The 19,700-nt window shown below is 40.8% G+C and overlaps 1 protein-coding gene across 2 annotated transcripts in view; it reads right to left on the reverse strand.

Annotated features, from left to right (window-relative positions):
* DNAJC12 (DnaJ heat shock protein family (Hsp40) member C12) overlaps positions 1-19,700 on the reverse strand; it is a 35,802-nt gene that overhangs the window by 4,422 nt on the left and 11,680 nt on the right. The window contains exons 1-3 of one of the 2 annotated variants that reach the window (XM_084997064.1): positions 8,994-9,331; positions 8,747-8,886; positions 2,941-3,145 (exon numbers count right to left, since the gene is read on the reverse strand). In XM_084997064.1, the coding sequence (XP_084853190.1) occupies positions 2,941-3,145; positions 8,747-8,791 (250 nt within the window). In that variant the 5' untranslated portion in view covers positions 8,792-8,886; positions 8,994-9,331. Of the gene's footprint in view, positions 1-2,940; positions 3,146-8,746; positions 8,887-8,993; positions 9,332-19,700 lie in introns of those variants that run through there. The other variant, XM_001925242.6, reaches the window with a different exon arrangement.

Below are 19,700 nucleotides of genomic sequence, written 5' to 3' on the forward strand. Positions count from 1 at the left end.
TGTAAAGTCCTCATAAATAAACATACACTTATATATGCCTTTGTTAGCATAGAGAACAGCATGGGTGAGAACACATCTGAGCATCTGCATTGGTTACCTCAGGAGGCAGAAACAGAGAAGGACAGGTCATGAGGCTAGACCCTAAGTTACTGTCTATATATGAGTCTTTGAATTGTTTAATGACAAGTTTATATTACTTTGGGGTTTGTTTCACTTTATTATAGTTGATTTACAATGTTCTGTCCATTCCTGCAGTACAGCAAAGTGACCCAGACATACATATATATACATTCTTTTTCTCATATTATCTACTACCATGTTCTACCACAAGTGATTATAGTTCCCTGTGCTATACAGCAGTACCTCATTGCTTATCCATTCTAAACGTGATAGCTGCATCTACTAACCCCAAACTCCCACCCCCCTCCATACTCCCCTTTAGCAACCACAAGTCTGTTCTCTATGTCTGTGAGTCTTTTCTGTTCTGTACATAGGTTTATCTGTGCCGTATTTTAGATTCCACATATAAGTGATATCATGTGGTATTTGTCTTTCTCTTTCTGACTTACTTCACTTGGTATGAAAATCTCTAGTTGTATCCAAGTTGCTGGAAATGGCATTATTTTGTTCTTTTTTATGCCTGCATAGTTAAATAACTATTTTTTAAAAGAAAGAGAAAAAAAATTGCTTTTCTTTTTAGGGCTCCTCCTGCAGTAACTGGACATTCCAGGGCTGGGGTCAAATCGGAGCTGCAGCTGAGACCTTTGCCACAGCAACACTGGATCCAAGCCACAGCTTGCACCAACACCAGATCCTTAACCCCCTGAGTGCAAGGCCAGAGATCAAACCCACGTCTTCATGGAAACTATGTCAGGTTCTTTTTTCTTTTTCTTTTTCTTTTTTTTTTTTTTTTTTGTCTTTTTGCCTTTTCTAGGGCCACTTCCCGCGGCATATGGAGCTATAGCCGCCGGCCTACGCCACAGCCACAGCAATGCAGGATCCTTAACCCACTGAACAAGGCCAGGGATCGAACCTGCAACCTCATGGTTCCTAGTCGGATTCGTTAACCACTGCGCCACAACAGGAATTCCACTATGTCAGGTTCTTAATCTGCTGAGCCATAATTTTTTCCCAAGAAAATTTTATAGAATCTCTTGAGACGGATTTAAGTGGAGCTTCAGTGTGATTTTCTGGCATGATTGATCCCCTTAATTCTGTTGAACTCAGACTAGGTCTGACTCTGAAATAGAAGGTCACAGGAAGGCCATAGGGGTTCAAGAAGCACAGATCTAAACATTCTGATGCTAAATGGAGAAATATTTACCTGTCTGCCTGGGTGTGCCTGTGAGTGGGTGTTTGTAGGTGTATGTTTGCCTAAAACACTGTTTTTCTGGCATTTGGTCTTCTACTTTGATCAGTTTGTTATACTGTAACTACTTCCAGTTATGAGGATGATGCAATCAATGGAGACCTACAAAAGGATCTCTTGGGTAACCTCATTGCAGTAGGGTGCCTGAATGAAGCTCTAAGGATCTTTATTCCCAACAAGTAGTGAGCATGTGAAAGTTCTCCCCAAAGAGAGTTTTGAAGTGACTATTTCTAGAAAGACTCCCGTTCACCAAAAACTATCATCTTTTTTTTATAGTAAGTGTTCAAGGACATTCAGGAACCTTCTGCTTAAAGGCTAAATTCTAACCAGATGTTAGAATAACTGAGAATCAAGAATCTAGAGGAGGAGTTCCTGTCGTGGCGCAGTGGTTAACGAATCCGACTAGGAACCATGAGGTTGCGGGTTCAGTCCCTGCCCTTGCTCAGTGGGTTGACGATCCGGCTTTGCCGTGAGCTGTGGTGTAGGCTGCAGACGCGGCTCGGTCCCGAGTTGCTGTGGCTCTGGCATAGGCCGGCGGCTACAGCTCAGATTCGACCCCTAGCCTGGGAATCTCCATATGCCGCGGGAGCGGCCCAAGAAATAGCAAAAAGACAAAAAAAAAAAAAGAATCTAGAGGAGAGTTACAGTGTATATACATAACACACCTCTACAAAATAAACACAGTGGGATAGCCAGATAGACAAAGAAATGATAACAGTAGCTAACAATTACCCAGGGCCTGCAATAGTCAAATCACTGTGCTGAGCATTCAGCATGGATCGCCTCATTTAATCCTCATGGTAAAGCTATGAGAAGATTCCACTCTGTCCTCTATTTTGTAGATGAGGCAACTGAAGAGTAGAGAAGTTCAACTTTTACTGAGTAATACAGATAATAAATGGTAGATCTAGGATGTGAGCCAGGTAGTGTAGCTTGGGAGCCGAATTTAAGCTCTGTAATACCTTCTTCAGTGGATCTATACCTGAATCAGCTATCTACAGAGCTACTTACAGATGAGGCATCTTCTCAGGATAGTGCAACACCTTAGAACACAGATTAAGCAGCCAGACTCCCTCAGTTCAGACCCCTTTCCTGCCACATACAAGCTGGATAACCTTGAGAAAATTATTCAACCTCTCTAGGCTTCAGTTTTCATTTGTAAAGTGAGAATAATATTGATACCAACCTCACAAAATTGGAGTGAGAATTAACTAAATTAATATATATATAATTAATAGTAAATGACATAATAAATACCAAGTAATATATGTAAAGAGCATTTCTTTACGTAGTAAACACCCAACATGTTAGCCAGTGTTATTTCGGTAAAGCAGATGATCCCCCACCCCAAAAAAGAAGATGATCCCAGAAATGTCTAAAATTTTCTGTTGCAAGGAATGTATTAAAGAATATGTCTTCTAGTTCTGCGTCACTCTTAGTTTAAGGTGCTTAACCAAGCCTTTATTTGTCACTATTGTGCAAGTGGAAAAGTTGGGAATAAACACCATATAAACCAAGACTTAATTTCAGACCTTCTCTGTTCTTCAAAGCTACCCCGTGACATGACTTACTTGGAGAATCTGAATTTTGTGGGGAGAATGACTTCTCCAGGGAATTTGATTCTTTTTGCTCCATTTTCTCTGTGGTTGAATCCAGCTCCTCTTTCTTTATTTCTTTTTGCTCATTCCATTCCTGATTTTCCATTTTGTTGGTATGAGTCTGGTCAGATTCTTCCAGCATCAGATCTTTTTTACCTCTGACAGCCCAGTGCATTGACTACATTAAATAAAAGCAGACATATAAAATTGATATTACATAGTTTCTATATTTAAAGTTCAATATGGGATAACACCAGACCTACTATTACAGTGCTGATGAACAAAATGTTAAACTTAACTATCTGCCAGATATTAAACAATTAATTCAGATATTAATCAATTAATCCTCACTGATTTGGAAGACTAAGAATATAAGAAGAAATCCACAGCCTCATAGAGAGCCAAGGGACCAACATCAGAGAGATTCAATGAATGAGACATTTCTTCAGAAAGTTAAACATAAAATTACCGTATGGCCCAGCAATTCAATTCCTAGGCACATACCCAAAAGAACTGAAAGCAGATATTCCAAAGAAAAACTTGACAAATGTTCATAGCAGCACCAGTCACAGGAGTCAAAGGTGGGAATAACCCAAATGGCCGTCAGCTCACAAATGGATAAGCAAAAATGTGGTAGAGCCATACCATGAAATATTATTCTGCCATAAAATAGGAATGAAGTACTGCAAACATGGATAAACCTTGAAAACATTATGCTAAGTAAAAGAAGTTAGATATAAAAAGCCATACATTGGAATTCCCTGGTGGCTAAGTGGGTTAAGGATCTGGCACTGTGACTGCTATAACTCTGGTTATTGCTATGGCACAGGTTCAATCCCTAGCCTGGGAAATTCCACATGCTGCAGGCGCAGCCAAAAAAAAAGCCACATATTGTATGATTCCAGACTATACAAATCCATAAAGATATAAAGCAGATTAGTGGTTACCAGGAGCTGGGGGAGAAGGGAACAGGGCACGATTGCTAAGAGGCTTCCTTTTGAGGATATGAAAAAGTTCTGAAACTAGGTAGTGATGATACACAAACAACATGGTGAATGTATTTAATGCCACTGAATCATTCACTTTAAAATGGTTAAAATCCAAGTTCTCTTGTAGCACAGAGGGTTAAGGATCCAGTGTTGTTACTACAGCAGCTTGGGTCATTGCTGTGTGGGTTCAGTCCCTGGCCCAGGAACTTCCACATGCTGAGGCACCACCCGCCCTGAAAAAAAAAGGTTAAAATGGTGAGTTTTGTGTTATGTGTATTTTACTAACAAACAAACAAAAAGGCTGTGTACCTTGAGCCGTGCCAGAGATTAAACCTACTATTATAGTTAACTATTTTAACTATTTCCACACTGCTGTTGTGACCTTCCATCCAGCCAGGATCCATGCAGACTCAGTAAATATTAGAATTCTGGATTATAGATCTTCTCTTTAAGAAAAATCATGGCACAAAGCAGGAAGTCAATCAATATTTCCTGTGAAACGTTTGTCCTAACTTTAAGCAGATTTTCTTAAAGTCTATTTGCCATCAAATAATGAGAACTTTCTAAATATCCTTCCATTTTTTTTTTTTTTTTTTTAATGATAATGTCAATGTGTGTGTATCCTCTGTATGGAAGGTTTCTGGAAGGAAACACAAAAACTGCAGTAGGGACTTTCCAGGAGAGTAGAGCAGAACTGGGGTCTGGAATAAGAATGGACGTACTTTTTATTACTTATCTTATTGTACTATTTTGACTTTTTTAAACAAAAGTGTCATTTTATTATAGTTATCATTTATAATTTTTAAAAACCGGGAACCGTAAATGAAGTGTTGGGCATTGCCCATGGATTTATGGTATAACTTTTGTGGGTTTTTTTGTTTGTTTGTTTTGGGGTTTTTTGTTTGTTTGTTTTTTGTCTTTTTGCCTCTTCTAGGGCTGCTCCTGCGGCATATGGAGGTTCCCAGGCTAGGGGTCTAATCAGAGCCATAGCCGCCAGCCTACACCAGAGCCACAGCAACTCGGAATCCAAGCTGCAACTTCGACCTATACCATGGCTTACGGCAACGCTGTATCCTTAACCCACTGAGCAAGGCCAGGGATCGATCGAACCTGCAACCTCATGGTTCCTAGTCAGATTCGTTAACCACTGAGCCACGACGGGAACTCCTCGGTGGTGTTTTTTTGTTGTTGTTTTTTTAACTTTCGTATTTTTAGACAAACACGAGATCCAAAACCCTTGAAAACCCTCCCCAGAAACCTGATACCCTAGAATTGTGTCCAGTATTGCTGGTGGACTGTGGTCCTTTGCCAAGTGATTTAACTATAATTTTTTCAGAATACCTCTGACTTCTTTTGTTTGTTTTGTTTTTTGTTTTTAGGGCCACACCTATGGCATAGGGTGCCCTGGGCAGAAGTTGGCAACCCCAGTATTCTGACATAGTTTATTTATTTATGTATTTTGTCTTTTTAGGGCATATGAAAGTTACCAGGCTACGGGTCGAATCGGAACTGCAGCCGCTGGCCTACCCCACAGCCACAGTAATACCAGATCCTTAACCCCACCAGATTCGAGCCATGTCTGTGACCTACATCACAGCTCACGGTAATACCAGATCCTTAACCCACAAGCAAGGCCAGGGATCGAACCCACATCCTCATGGTTACTAGTCAGGTTTGCTACTGCTGAGCCACAATGGGAATTCCAGCTCTGGCTTCTGACGGTGCATAGGGGGTGAAAAGAAATCCTAAATTATAACCATTTTATTGTCAAAATGGTATATGAATATACCCTACCTAAAAACCCCAATGGTAATGTTTATCTCCAGAAGGATAGTGATCTAATAGGTGACGGATGATACTAGGTATGATAATTGTTATTAATTTCTCTAGAGTAGTGAGTGTGAAAGGATGAAAAAATGAAATGCATACACACAGAAAACAACAACTAAAATGTTATAGAGGAAGGGGAGGTGTTCACATGAAGAAGTCACTGTGAGGATTAGAGCAGAAAGGAAAGAAAGGAAAATTACAGAAAGTCTATCAAATGAGGTACAAAACATATAAACTTGGTACAGGGGTTTCAGAGTTCACTGAGGAAGAGAAACAAAATGTGAGAGGAAAAATATTACTGCTCATTTAAAGTGGGAAGATATGCATCTCAACATTTTTGTACCACTATTAAAAATAAATCAGAACCAAATGCTAGCCCAGCACAATATTTCAATGTTGCTTACAAGACAAATGATGCAGCCTGTAAGATCTAAAATGTAATTATTATAAGACCTCACCCAACTCATAGTTAAGCTAAATTCTAAGAAGAAGTAATATGTTTGGAGACAGGAAATTAGTATTTAATAGAAAGATTTTGGCAGTATAAATTAGACCAGGGATTTGGAGAATTTTTGAAAAATCCACAGCTGACTTGATATTAGCAGTTAAAATTAAGTAACAGAGTTCAATGGATCAGTAAGAAAAATGAACTATTGGAGTTCCCGTCATGGTGCAGTGGAAACGAATCCAACTAGGAACCATGAGATTGTAGGTTCCATCCCTGGCCTTGCTCAGTGGGTTGGGGATCCAGCGTTGCCATGAGCTTCGGCCGAAGATTCGGCTCAGATCAGGCGTTGCTGTGGCTGTGGCTGTGGCTGGCAGCAACAGCTCCGATTAGACCCCTAGCCTGGGAACCTCCATATGCCACAGGTATGGCCCTAAAAAAAACCAAAAAAAAAATTAGTTAACATTAAATTATATGCTTTATTTTGGAGTTCCCATGGTGGCGCAGTGGAAACAAATCTGACTAGGAACCATGAGGTTGCGGGTTTGATCCCTGGCCTTGCTCAGTGGGTTAAGGATCCAGCGTTGCTGTGGTGTAGGCTGCAGACACGACTCGGATCTGGCATTGGATCTGTGGCTCTAGTGTAGGCTGGCGGCAACAGCTCCGATTAGACCCCTAGCCTGGGAACCTCCATATGCCACAGGTGCAGCCCTAAAAAGACAAAAATCAAAAAAAAAAATGAACTATTAAAAAATAGTCAGAGTTCCCATCATGGCTCAGTGGTTAATGAATCCGACTAGGAACCATGAGGTTTCGGGTTTAATCCCTGGCCTTGCTCAGTGGGTTAAGGATCCAGCGTTGCCGTGAGCTGTGCTATAGGTCACAGATTCGGCTTGGATCCCCCGTTGCTGTGGCTCTGGTATAGTCTGGTGGCTACAGCTCCGATTCAACCCCTAGCCTGGGAACCTCCACATGCCGCGAGAGCGGTCCAATAAATGGCAAAAAGACAAAAAAAAGAAATCTTTTAAATAAAATAGCAAGGGTCACTGATTCAGTAACAATTACAGTGTGTCACACTCAAGAGTATGGAAAAGTGGTTATGTAGAGGTGCCAGAACAATGTTTATTTAGTCAGGGTTAACAAGGAATTTTGGATATACACAATGTAAAAGACAAAAAATCTTATTTTTGAGTATGTGAAGCTAAGTCACTATTTTTTTAAAGATCTTCTCTACTTATTTTGTGTATATATTCAACAAATTTATGGCTAGTCCTTCATAAATATTAACCCACCTTAAACAAATCATATGAATATACACTGCATTCCAAAATGAGACAAAGAAAACAGTTTACATGTTATCTAGAGTGGCTTTAACTGTATACTCTGAGAGTTTTTTCATTGTTCTTCCCCATTACATCAAAGACCATCCCTCACTGTTACAGGTTTTTTATCAGTGAAAAAACAATTTGCTCAAGTCTTCCTAAAATAAAAACTATTATGAAAGAATCTAGGGAGTTCCCGTTGTGGCTCAGCAGTAACGAACCCAACTAGTTCCCATGAGGACTCGGGTTTGATCCCTGGCCTCGATCATTGGGTTAAAGGATCCAGTGTTGCCAATGAGCTGTGGTGTAGATCACAGACACAGTTTGGATCTGGCATTGCTGTGGCTGTGGCGTAGGCCGGCGGCTGCATCTCCAATTCAACTCCTAGCCTGTGAACTTCCATATGCAGTGATGCAGCCCTAAAAGACAAGTAAAAAGAAGAAGGGGAAAGAATCTGTTTATTTTCTTTTTTAGGGCTGCACTGAGGCACACGGAAGTTCCCAGACTGGAGGTCGAATCAGAGCTGCAGCTGCCAGTCTACAACACAGCCACAGTAACGTGGGATCATCAGAATTTGGGTGAGAGGGGTGGTTTGTTTTTTTTTTTTTTTTGGCCACATCCACAGTATGTGGAAGTTCCCAGGCCAGGGATCAAACCTGTCCTACAGTTGCAACCTGCACCACAGATGTGGCAACTGCGAGATCCTTAACCGGCTGCACAGGAACCTCCCAGAATTTTTAACAGGAATGATTTACAAATAATATACAGCTTTCTTTGATTAATCAGACCCTGTTTTTTAATTGAGTTTATAAACCTTGAGAGGAGAACAAGCTCATATGAACTAAAATGATGGAGAATATGAATTTGCAGTGACTCAAAATTAAGCAATATTATATGAGCAACTTGAAAAGCACAGTTATCAGAATGTCTAAAACAGTAAATGATAAAGGAAAGCATATCTATACACTGAATCGAACAGCCCAAAAGACTGACAAATGTAGTCAGAGGCTCCTCTGCCCCTGATCCAGTGAATTTATTTCCCTTCACAGGATTTTATGGACACTGCATTATATTTAGATTCTATCAGCTTCTTGAGCTTCTCTCTCTTGTCTACTGACTCTTTAAACTATGTGAGTCTAATCCATGTGCAGCGTGAGCTTCATAAATTAACTTCATCCCAGAAAGGAACCTACCGTTTTCACCGAGTCACTCAAAGCTTCCCACTGCTGAAACGGCATCGAAATCTGGCTCCTTCGCCAGTGGTCGTAGCGGGCTCGACTCGCTTCATTAGTCAAAATCTCCTTTGCGTTCTGTAGTTTCTGAAAAGTCTCCACTAGAAAAGAAACCAAAAAGTGAGCACACTCTTTTGTGGGTTTTTTTGGGGGGGTTGTCTTTTTTTTTTTTTTTTTTTGGTCTTTTGTCTTTTTTTTAGGGCCTCACCTGCGGCATATGGAGGTTCCCAGGCTAGGGGTCTAATCAGAGCTGCTGCTGCCAGCCACAGCAACACCAGATCCACGCCACGTCTGCGACCTATATCACAGCTCACGGAAATGCTGGCTCCTTAACCCACTGATTGAGGCCAGGGATGGAACCCACAACCTCATGGTCAGACCCGTTTCCGATGCACCACGACGGGAATTCCTGAGTACACTCTTTTGGAAAAGTTATTTTATACTCCTCTACAAACAAATTGATCTCACTGAAATATGTCACTGCTATTTATCAGCTTAGTAGCCTTGTGCCAGTTCATTTCATCAAGCTTTAGTTACCTTATTTGTAAAGCACATCCTAGGGACAAGTGAGGTTATATACATAAAGTACCTGGCTCACAGTTTATCCACTCCCTTTACTAAGCTCCAGTGATGTGCCAAGTGCTATTCCAAGTGCTGATGACACAGGGGTAAACAACTGACATAATCCATTTCACAGCATAGACATTTATAAACATTGGAAAAAATACAGCTTTGTCTACTAAGAAGAAAACTACCTTTTCTAGTGGTAGTGTGAGAGAGGATAATGAGCAGACAAGAGAGAGCAGGCTACTCCATTACACTAGAGTGTAAATAGAGAACTTAAGGCAAAAAAGAAAAAGAAAAAAGTGATTTACTGGGGTTCCCATTGTGGCTCAGTGGTAAGGAACCCAACTAGTATCCATAAGGATGTGGATTCAATCCCTGGCCCCAATCAGTGGGTTAAGAATCCACCATTGCCATGAGCTGTAGTGCAGGTCACAGACAGCTTGGATCTGGTGTTGCTGTGGCTGTGCCATAGGTTCCCCTAACCTAGGAACTTCTATATGCCACAGGAGTGGCCCTGAAAATAAAAATTTTGAAAAGCGTGGTGATTTAGAGGAAGTAGAAGATGCCAGGTGTTCCCCTGGTGGCTCAGCGGGTTAAGAACCCAAAATAGTGTCCGTGAGTATGCAGGTTCAATCCCAGGCCTCACTCAGTGGGTTAAGGATCTGGTGTTGCCTCAAGCTACAATATGGGTCAGCAGATGCAGCTGGGATCCAGATCTGGCATTGCTAGGGCTGTGGCATATGTTGGCAGCAGCAGCTCCAATTTGACCCCTGGCCTGGGAACTTCCATATGCCACAGGTGCCTCTATAAACAGAAAAAAAAAAAAAAAAAATGCCGGCGTTCCCGTTGTGGCGCAGTGGTTAACGAATCTGACTAGGAACCATGAGGTTGCGGGTACAATCCCTGGCCTTTCTCAGTGGGTTAAGGATCCAGCGTTGCCGTGAGCTGTGGTATAGGTTGAAGACATGGCTTAGATCCGGAGTTGCTATGGCTCTGGCATAGGCCGGCGGCTACAGCTCCAATTAGACCCCTAGCCTCGGAACCTCCATATGCCGTGGGAGCGGCCCTAGAAAAGGCAAAAAAAAAAAAAAAAAAAATGCCAATGTGGCAGGAAGACACAGGGCCAGAAGAAAAATGAGAGTTGGGGCTGTAGAGTAGACAACGGCCTGGTAACCCAGGACCTTAGAGGTTATGCCAAGGGTTCTGGTCTGATTTTTTGTTGTAAGAGCAATAGGAAGCTATTGGGAGGTTTAAAACACAAGGAAAAACATAGTAGATGGTTGAGAAATGGTAGCTTTGTCACTGATCTATTTGACAAGATGGCATACAATAAAAAGCTTTCAAGGACTGTTGGAAACACTTCCAATATTTCTGCTCCTTCATGAGGTTAAAACTAAGCAGGATAAAAGCCAATATACACAAATCAACTATGTTTCTATATATTAGCAATGAACAATCTTAAAATGAAATTAAGAAAATATTCCATTTACAATAGCATCAAAAAAATAAAGTGCTTAAGAAAGGTTAGTGAAAGAAGTGCAAGACTATACAGCAAAAACTGTAAAACATTGTTGAAAGAAATTAAATATTTAAATAAATGGAAAGACATCCATGTTCATAGATCAGAAGACATAATATTGCTAAAATCATAATACTTCTCAAACTGATCTACAGCTACAACACCGTTTCTATCAAAATCCCAGCTGCCTCTTTTTTGCAGAAATTAGCAATACATATGCAAATGCAAAGAACCCAGAATAGTCAAAACAATCTTGAAAAATAACAGTAAAGGGAGGGAAGGGAGTTCCCTGGTGGTCAGGGGCTAAGGATCTAGTATTGTCACTGCTGGGTCACTGCTGTGGCACAGACTCAGTCTCTGGCTCAGGAACTTCCACATGCCCCTGTCACGGCCCAAAAGAATAGAAAGAAATGAAATACAGTTTGGTAGTTCCTCAAAACGTTAACCACAGAATTACCATACGAAGCAAAAATTTAAACCCTAGGTATATATCTGAGAGAACTGAAAACATCGGTCCACACATATAAAAACGGGCATATGAATGTCCATACCCGCATTATTCACACTAGCCAAAAAATGGAAATAATTCAAATATTCATCAACTAATAAGAGGATAAACAAAATGTGATATATGCTATAAACATGTTACAACATGGATGAGCCTTGAAAATATTATAATAAATGAAAAAAGATAGTCTCTAAAGGCCACATACTATGTGATTCCATTTATGTGAAATATTCGGAGTAGACAAATCTGTACAGTAATTAGATTCCCAATTGCCAGGGGGTGGGAGGGGAAAATGGGAAATGATTGCTAATGAGTATAGAATTTCTTTTTCACAACAACCTTATGAGGTGAATATTATTAGTATTTTTCCTGTTTTACATAATCAAAGGCTGAATGAGATTAATGTAACTTGCCCAAAACCTCTAAGCTGAAAGTGACAGAAACACATTCAAATCCAAGCCTCTCAGGCTCCCCAGCTGGAGCTTTCCAGGGTACACTTGACTGTCTTCCTGCCCCTTCCATTTTCTGACAGTGCATGTTACCCTTAGGTCCCCTTTCTCCTTCATCTCCAGGGATAATAAAAATTTCATCATCCACCACTAAGATCCAAGGCTCTGCCCTTGAGAAGCTCAGAGTCTAGTAAGGACACAGACATATAAACAAATCATTTCAATACACTGTGATGAAGAGAAATACTGAGAGGAGTTCTCTTGTGACAAAACAGGTTAAGTATCCAGCACTGTCACTGCAGTGGCCTGAGTGGCTGCTATGACACAGGGTCGATGCCTGGCCCAGGAAATTCCACATACCACAGCCAGGCCAAAAAGAAAAATGGAAGAAAACAAAACAAAACAAAACACAGAGGCAAGACTGATTCTGCATGGGGAGTCAGAAAATACTTCATTAGTTTTCTTTTCTTTTTTTTTTCTTTTTTTTTTTTTTTTTATGGCCTCACTAGCATTACATGGATGTTCCCTGGCCAAGGACTGAATCTGAACCACAGCTGCAACCTATGCAACAACACCTGATCTAACCCACTGCGCCAGGCCAGGGACCAAACCCACATCTCTGCAGCAACCTGAGCAGCAGCAGTCAGGTTCCCCTGAGCCACAGCAGGAAATCATTAGTTTTCAATATATTTAAAGTCATCCTTGACTCTTCTCTTTCTCTCACACTTCACTCTAATTCATCAGCAAATCCTGTTGGCTCCATCTTTAAAATATACCTAAGATCTGATCTCCTGTCCCATGCCAACTGCCATCACTCTGGTCTAAGCCACCCTCCTCTCTTGGCTGGATTATTATACTAGCTTCTCAACTGATCTCCCTGCCTTTGCTTCAGTCTGTTTTCCACACAGCGACCAGAGTGATCTTTTAAAAAAAATAAGTCACGTGGAGTTCCTGTTGTGGCTCAGTGGAAACAAGTCTGACTAGCAGACATGAGGACGCAGGTTCGATCCCTGGTGTTGCTCAGGAGGTTAAGGATCCAGTGTTGCTGTGAGCTGTGGTGTAGGTCGCAGATGTGGCTAGGATCCCACATTGCTATGGCTGTGGCATAGGCCTGCAGCTACAGCTCCAATTCGACCCCTAGCCTGGAACTTCCATATGCCTCGGATGTGGCCCTAAAAAGACAAAAAAAAAAAAAAAATTTAAGTCACATAATATTACTCCTCTGCTTAAAATGACTTCCAATGACTTTTCATTTCTCTTAGAATAAAATGGAAACTTCTTACCATGGCTACCAGGCCTAACATGCTCTGCCTGCCCTCTATCCCTTTCTTCCTTCTCTAACCTCATTTCCTTCTACTTTTCCCACCTCCCTTGTTACAGTCATAGTAGCTTCCCTGATGTCCTTTGAGTACACCAAGCACACTCCAGCCCCAGGACTTGGCACGTGCTCTCTTCTCTACCAAGAACACCTCAACCCCAACCACTCACCTGGCTTACTTCCTTCAGATGTCATCTTTGGAGTTTTCTCTCATCGTGCTACAGAAAATAGCTGCCCATCCCCTCTGCCCCATTCCTTTGTTTTTCATCATAGTACCTCCCCACTGGCATTGTATATAGTTATTTGTTTGTGGTCTATCTCCTCTATGAGAATACAAATTCCATAAGGGCAGAGACTTTGTCTGCTTTGTTCTCTGCTGCATCCTACACTGGAGCAGTGTAGAATATGTTCAAAAACTATTTGTGCATGGAGTTCCCGTCGTGGCGCAGTGGTTAACAAATCCGACTAGGAAACACGAGGTTGCGGATTCGATCCCTGGCCTTGCTCAGTGGGTTAAGGATATGGCGTGGCCGTGAGATGTGGTGTGGGTCACAGACGTGGCTCAGATCCCACGTTGCTGTGGCTGTGGTGTAGGCTGGCAGCTACAGCTTGGATTAGACCCCTAGCCTGGGAACCTCCATGTGACATGGGTGTGGCCCTAGAAAAGGCAAAAACACACACACACACACACACAAAAACTATTTGTGCAATGAATGAATGAGTGAATGCTCCCAGTTTTGAGGGTGAGGCATTCTCTTGGGTCACTGCTGTGGTGTGGGTTCAGTCCCTGGCCTAGGAACCTCCACATGCTGTGGGCAAGGCCAAAAAAAAAAAAAAAACAAAAAACAAAAAAATTAGAGCATGAATACAAAGATAGTCATATAATGCTATTCCCCGAGCTCCAAGCACCAATGAAATGACACATACCCTTAAAACATTTCACGAATTAGGTATCCCTTAATAGTATTACTGGGAAAAAAAATTAAATTATCCTGATAATGCTAAAAAATACCTCATGTAAGCAGTCAATATCCTCTGAAACAGAAGATGTTAGGGCAAATGTATAGTCAACACTGATGGAACCTCCATACCAGCTGTGAAACTAATAAAATCCTCTGTATTCCAGCTGATAAAGAGCTGCTGTTCCTGAGCACTCATCCTCCAAACACCACCACTTCAGGTGGTCCTCCAGCAACCAGAAATACTGCCTGCCACAGCAGGGCACTTCCAGGGCCCTGTCCAAAGCTGGGCAGCACAAGTACCTAACAGGCCATTAAATATTTAATATCACTGCTGGATGCAGAAGCAATTAATGGATTAAAGGGAAGACTGTAAAGATGGGGCTATTGAAAGCTACAGGAAGACAAACTCATAAAAAACCCTCTTGCTAGCTCCAGCGAGCAATCCTTGCTGTTGCTGACGACAATGTAAATGTCCCTCGGTATAAATGGGATGTCACTTTTTCCAACAGGAATAAAAAGTTCATTAAATCATCCCCACGGATGCACATGCCAGTTACTGCTCAAGCAGTGGTTGTAAGGATTTACGTCTTTATCTATGAGTCACCTTCTCATTACTGTTGGCCTCTTTACACATTACTATTGCCAGAGTTTCTGGGAAGAAAGAATTCTTCTACTGTCAATCCCTCAATAGCAGTTGATAAGCAGAAAGCAAAAGACCTTACCTTTCCTGGTAAGTGGTCTTTTCCTTGTTCCATACCTTTCACCATACTTCACAAAAATGAGTTTGGACTTATATTTGTCCTTTAATATATCAGCTAATCAAATGAATCATACAAGATAAACATTTACCAGTTCTGGGAAGAGAGATTTCATTTTGTAAGCTTCTACAAGCAAATGATAGTAGAACCTTTAAGAGACATTGTGTTTAACTCCTAGGTCTACTTTGAAAATACAGAGGTTCTCCTGCTGTATAGCACAAGTAACTATATCCATCACTTGTGATAGAACGTGATAGAAGATAATATGAGCAAAAGGATGTATATCTGTATGACTGGTCACTTTGCTGTACAGCAGAAATTGACAAAACATTGTGAATCGACTATACTTTAACGAAAAAAAAATTTAATACGGAGGACTGTAAATCACCTATAATGGAAAAAATAAAATCATTACAAAAAAAGAAAATACAGAGGTTCTTTTAAATTCATATTTCACAATATAATTTATATTATTATTATAGCTGCATTTTAAATGTAGTCCATTCACAATTTCTTCCACAACTGCAGAGGAAGGCTTTCCAAAGACTTAGATTGAGAGTTTAAATGAGAGTGAGAAAGATCTAATGTTTACTTACCAAAAAGAAAACTATGCCATTTTGTTAAGTTTTTATCTTGTAATGCTTCATACAAACAAGAAAAGAAAACCCACTGAATCATAACTGCCAACATTCACTCAGTTTTTCCTACATGAAATATGGGGAGGGAGTGGGATCGACCGGGGGCTTGGAGTTAGTAGATGCAAACTATTACATTTGGAATGGATAAGCAATGAGGTCCTGCAGTATAGCAACAGGGAGTTATATTCAATCACTTGTAATAGAACATGATGGAAGATAATATGAGCCACATTTGGCTGGGTCACTTTGCTTTACAGCAGAAACTGACAGAACACTGTAAATCAACTATATATATATATACTTGTCCCTTGTCTTTTGAGGGCCACACCCACAGCATATGGAGATTCCCAGGCTAGGGGTATAATCGGAGCTGTTTCTGCCAGTTTATGCCTCAACCACAGCAATGCCATATTCAAGCCACATCTGCGACCTACACCACAGCTCCTGGCAATGCCAGATCCTTAACCCACTGAGCGAGGCCAGGGATCAAACCTGCAACCTCATAGTTGCTAGTCAGATTGGTTTCCACTGAGCCATGACAGGAACTCTGAAATCAACTATGCTTTAATTAAAATTTTAAAAGAAGAGACCTCATTTAATCCTCATGGCAGATGCATGAAGTAATGATATATTATTTTTTCAACTTTACAATAATACAGATTTTCTTTTTCATCTTTCTAGGTCCACACCCACAGCATATGGAAGTTCCCAGGCTAGGTGTTGAATCGTTGCTGTAGCTGCTGGCCTACACCACAGCCATTGCAATGCAGGCTCCAAGCCGCATCTGCAACATACACCACAGCTCATGGCAACACTGGATCCTTAACCCACTGAGCGAGGCCAGGGATTGAACCTGAGTCTTCATGGATTCTAGTCAGGTTCGTTACCACTAAACCACAACAGGAACTCAATAATACAAATTTACTTATCTGACATTCTTTTTGCTATGGTTGTCCTACTATAAATTCTAAAATGCAGTGTTACAATTTATGTCTTAAACATCTGCTTTGAAAAGAAATTTTTAAAATAAAAATACATTTTTTTATATTTATTCACATATTTATAATTTCTGTTTCTCTTCCTATATATCTGAGTTTCCTTGGGTACCATTTCCTTTCCATCTAAATACCTACCTGTAGCACTTTTTTTAACTGGCCTTTCATCTATAGCTTAGATTTTTTCTTACATAATTGTAATAATATACTATTAATCTACCCATTTTATCTATGAGAACGCTGAGGCTCAAAGAGGTTGCCTAGATTAGCTCAGTCATATGCGTGACCTAGGAGCATCCAGACAGACCAGGCTATGTTTGTATCCACTACTCCATCCTACTAAAAAAATCAGTCATTTCAATGGCAACAGTTGGGACCACATTCATCAAACCAAAAAGGTATATACACAAGTTTAATTTCTTCAGTTACTCTTCAAGTTTAGCCTTTGTCCTTAATGAAATATGTTTCCAAATCTGTCCAAGATGTTCTGAATTTCGGTCAAACCAAAATTCAGCATCAAGGTGAATTTCTGTTTCACATTTTAAAATAGTTTTACCAGTAACTTTAAGTGGGCAAAGAACCACTTAAATTTTCAGAAAGTCCTATTAATCCACATTGAGTACATGGATGCCTAAAAAGATGTGAAAACAATTTGTACCAAAGGTTGAATAACGCAAGCCTGACAAGGGAACATACTGATGTCTGCGTTCCTTTTCATTTTAAACAATATTTACACAGTCCAATGTTTATTTGAACAAGAAGCCTTGAGGTAGCCTGCACATGAAAATTTCCATCACTATGGCAACTAGAATGGCAATGATTGCACAGTGATTCATCATGAATTCTGAACAGAAATTGTTTGCCAGGGACAGAAAAACAACTCAAAGCCATGCTTCACTGGAAAAGAACCTAGTTAAAGAAAAACCTGTGGTGGTGGTTTTCTTAAGTGTTTATCAAATTTTTATACTTTTGTGTTAGGACATCTATCTTAATTATTTTTAATTTTTTTTCTTGTGATGAGAACTCTAAGGGTTTACTTTTTTTTTTTTTGGCCATGCTTGCACATGCAAATGTCCCCAGGCCAGGGATTGAACCCGCGCCATAGCAGTGACAATGCCAGATCCTTAACCTGCTGAACAACCAAGGAACTCCAACATCCATCTTAATATTAACTCTAAACAACTTATACAACCCAACAGCAAAAAAAAAAACCAACAACCCAATTGAAAAATGCCCAAAGACCTGAATAGACATTTCTCCAAAGAAGAGATACAGCTGGCCAACAAGCACATGAAAAAATGCTCAACATCACTGATTATTAGAGAAATGCAAATCAAAACAACTATGAGGTACCATCTCACACCAGTCAGAATGGCCATCATTAACAAGTCTACAAATAGCAAATGCTGGAGAGGGTGTGGAGAAAAGGAAACCCTCCTACACTGTTGGTTGGAATATAAAGGTGCAACCACTATGGAAGACAGTATGGAGGTACCTCCGAAAACTAAATATAAACTACCATATGACCCAGCAGTCCTACTCTTGGGCGTATATCCGGACAAAACTTGCCTTGAAAAAGATCCATGCACCCACACGTTCACTGCAGCACTATTCACAATAGCCAAGACATGGAAACAACCTAACTGTCCATTGACAGATGAATGATTATATATACACAATAGAATACTACCCAGCCATAAAAAAAGAACAAAAGAATGCCACTTGCAGCAACGTGGGTGTAACTAGAGACTCTCATACTGAGTGAAGTAAATCATAAAGAGAAAAATAAATACCCTATGATATCACTTATATCTGGAACCTAATGCATAGCACAAATGAACCTTTCCACAGAAAAGAAACTCATGGACTTGGAGAACAGGCTTGTGGTTGCCAAGGGGGAGAGAGAGGGAGTGGGATGGAATGGGAGCTTGGGGTTAATAGATGCAAACTATTGCATTTGGAGTGTATAAGCAATGAGATCCTGCTATATAGCACAGGGAACTATATCTAGTCACTTTTGATGGAACATGATGGAGGATAATGTGAGAAAAAGAAAAAATATATATGTGTGTGTGTGTGTGTGACTGGGTCACTTTGCTATATAGTAGAAATTGACAGAACACTGTAAATCAACAACAGAAAAAATAAAATCATAAAATAAAAAAATATTAACTCTAGTTTAGAGAGGTAAATAATATGTCTCCTACAGAAATGTTCATGAGGAGTTCCCGTCGTGGCGCAGTGGTTAACGAATCCGACTAGGAACCATGAGGTTGCGGGTTCGGTCCCTGCCCTTGCTCAGTGGGTTAACGATCCGGCGTTGCGTGAGCTGTGGTGTAGGTTGCAGATGCGGCTCGGATCCAGCGTTGCTGTGGCTCTGGCGTAGGCCGGAGGCTACAGCTCAGATTCGACCCCTAGCCTGGGAACCTCCATATGCCGCAGGAGCGGCCCAAGAAATAGCAACAACAACAACAACAAAAAAAAAAAAAAAAAAAAAAAAAGAAATGTTCATGAGTTCATTCTTTCATTCATTCAAGAAATTATTTGCACATAGTAACTGTCCTCCATGGCAGGTGCCATGCTAGGTACAAGGCATACCACCACCTTGAACAACATAAGTAGGAGGCCAGCCTCACTGAGCTTCCAGTATGACTAATAAGCAACAAGTCAACAAGGAGGCAATATGATACACAGTTGGATGCCTGATGCATATGTAGGGTACTCTAGGTAGCTGAAGAACACATGACTTCCTGGAGGAACTGATGCCTAAGCTGAGGCCTCACTCAGGAGCCTCAGGAGCAAGGAAGGGAGGTGTACAGGCCCCAGGGGTGTGCCAGGCAGAGGAAGCAACAGGCATGGAGGTCTGGAGAACAGAAAGCAGTGCACATTAAGGAACCAACATAGTTGTGAGAGGCTGAAACATGGGGTTGTAGGTATGGTGGTGGAGAGAAGACGAGGGTGAAGATAAATAGGTGGAGCACAACATGAAAGGCCCAGCAATGACACAGAATGAAGTATTGCTACACATACAATACGGGTAAATATCACCGACATAAGGTAAAGCAAAAGAAGCCCCACACAAAAAGACTACATACTGCAAAAGATTCCGTTTATATGAAATTCACAACTAGGCAAAACTAATCAATGATAAAGATCCAAAAATGGGAGAGAGTACTGACATTGAACAGGATGTAAAAAAGG

This window comes from Sus scrofa, chromosome 14 (genome assembly GCF_054392235.1).
Source record: "Sus scrofa isolate SSC_HxYL_T2T_F1_AM1 chromosome 14, Sscrofa_HxYL_maternal_Yorkshire_Landrace_v2.0, whole genome shotgun sequence".
Classification (NCBI taxonomy): domain Eukaryota; kingdom Metazoa; phylum Chordata; class Mammalia; order Artiodactyla; family Suidae; genus Sus; species Sus scrofa.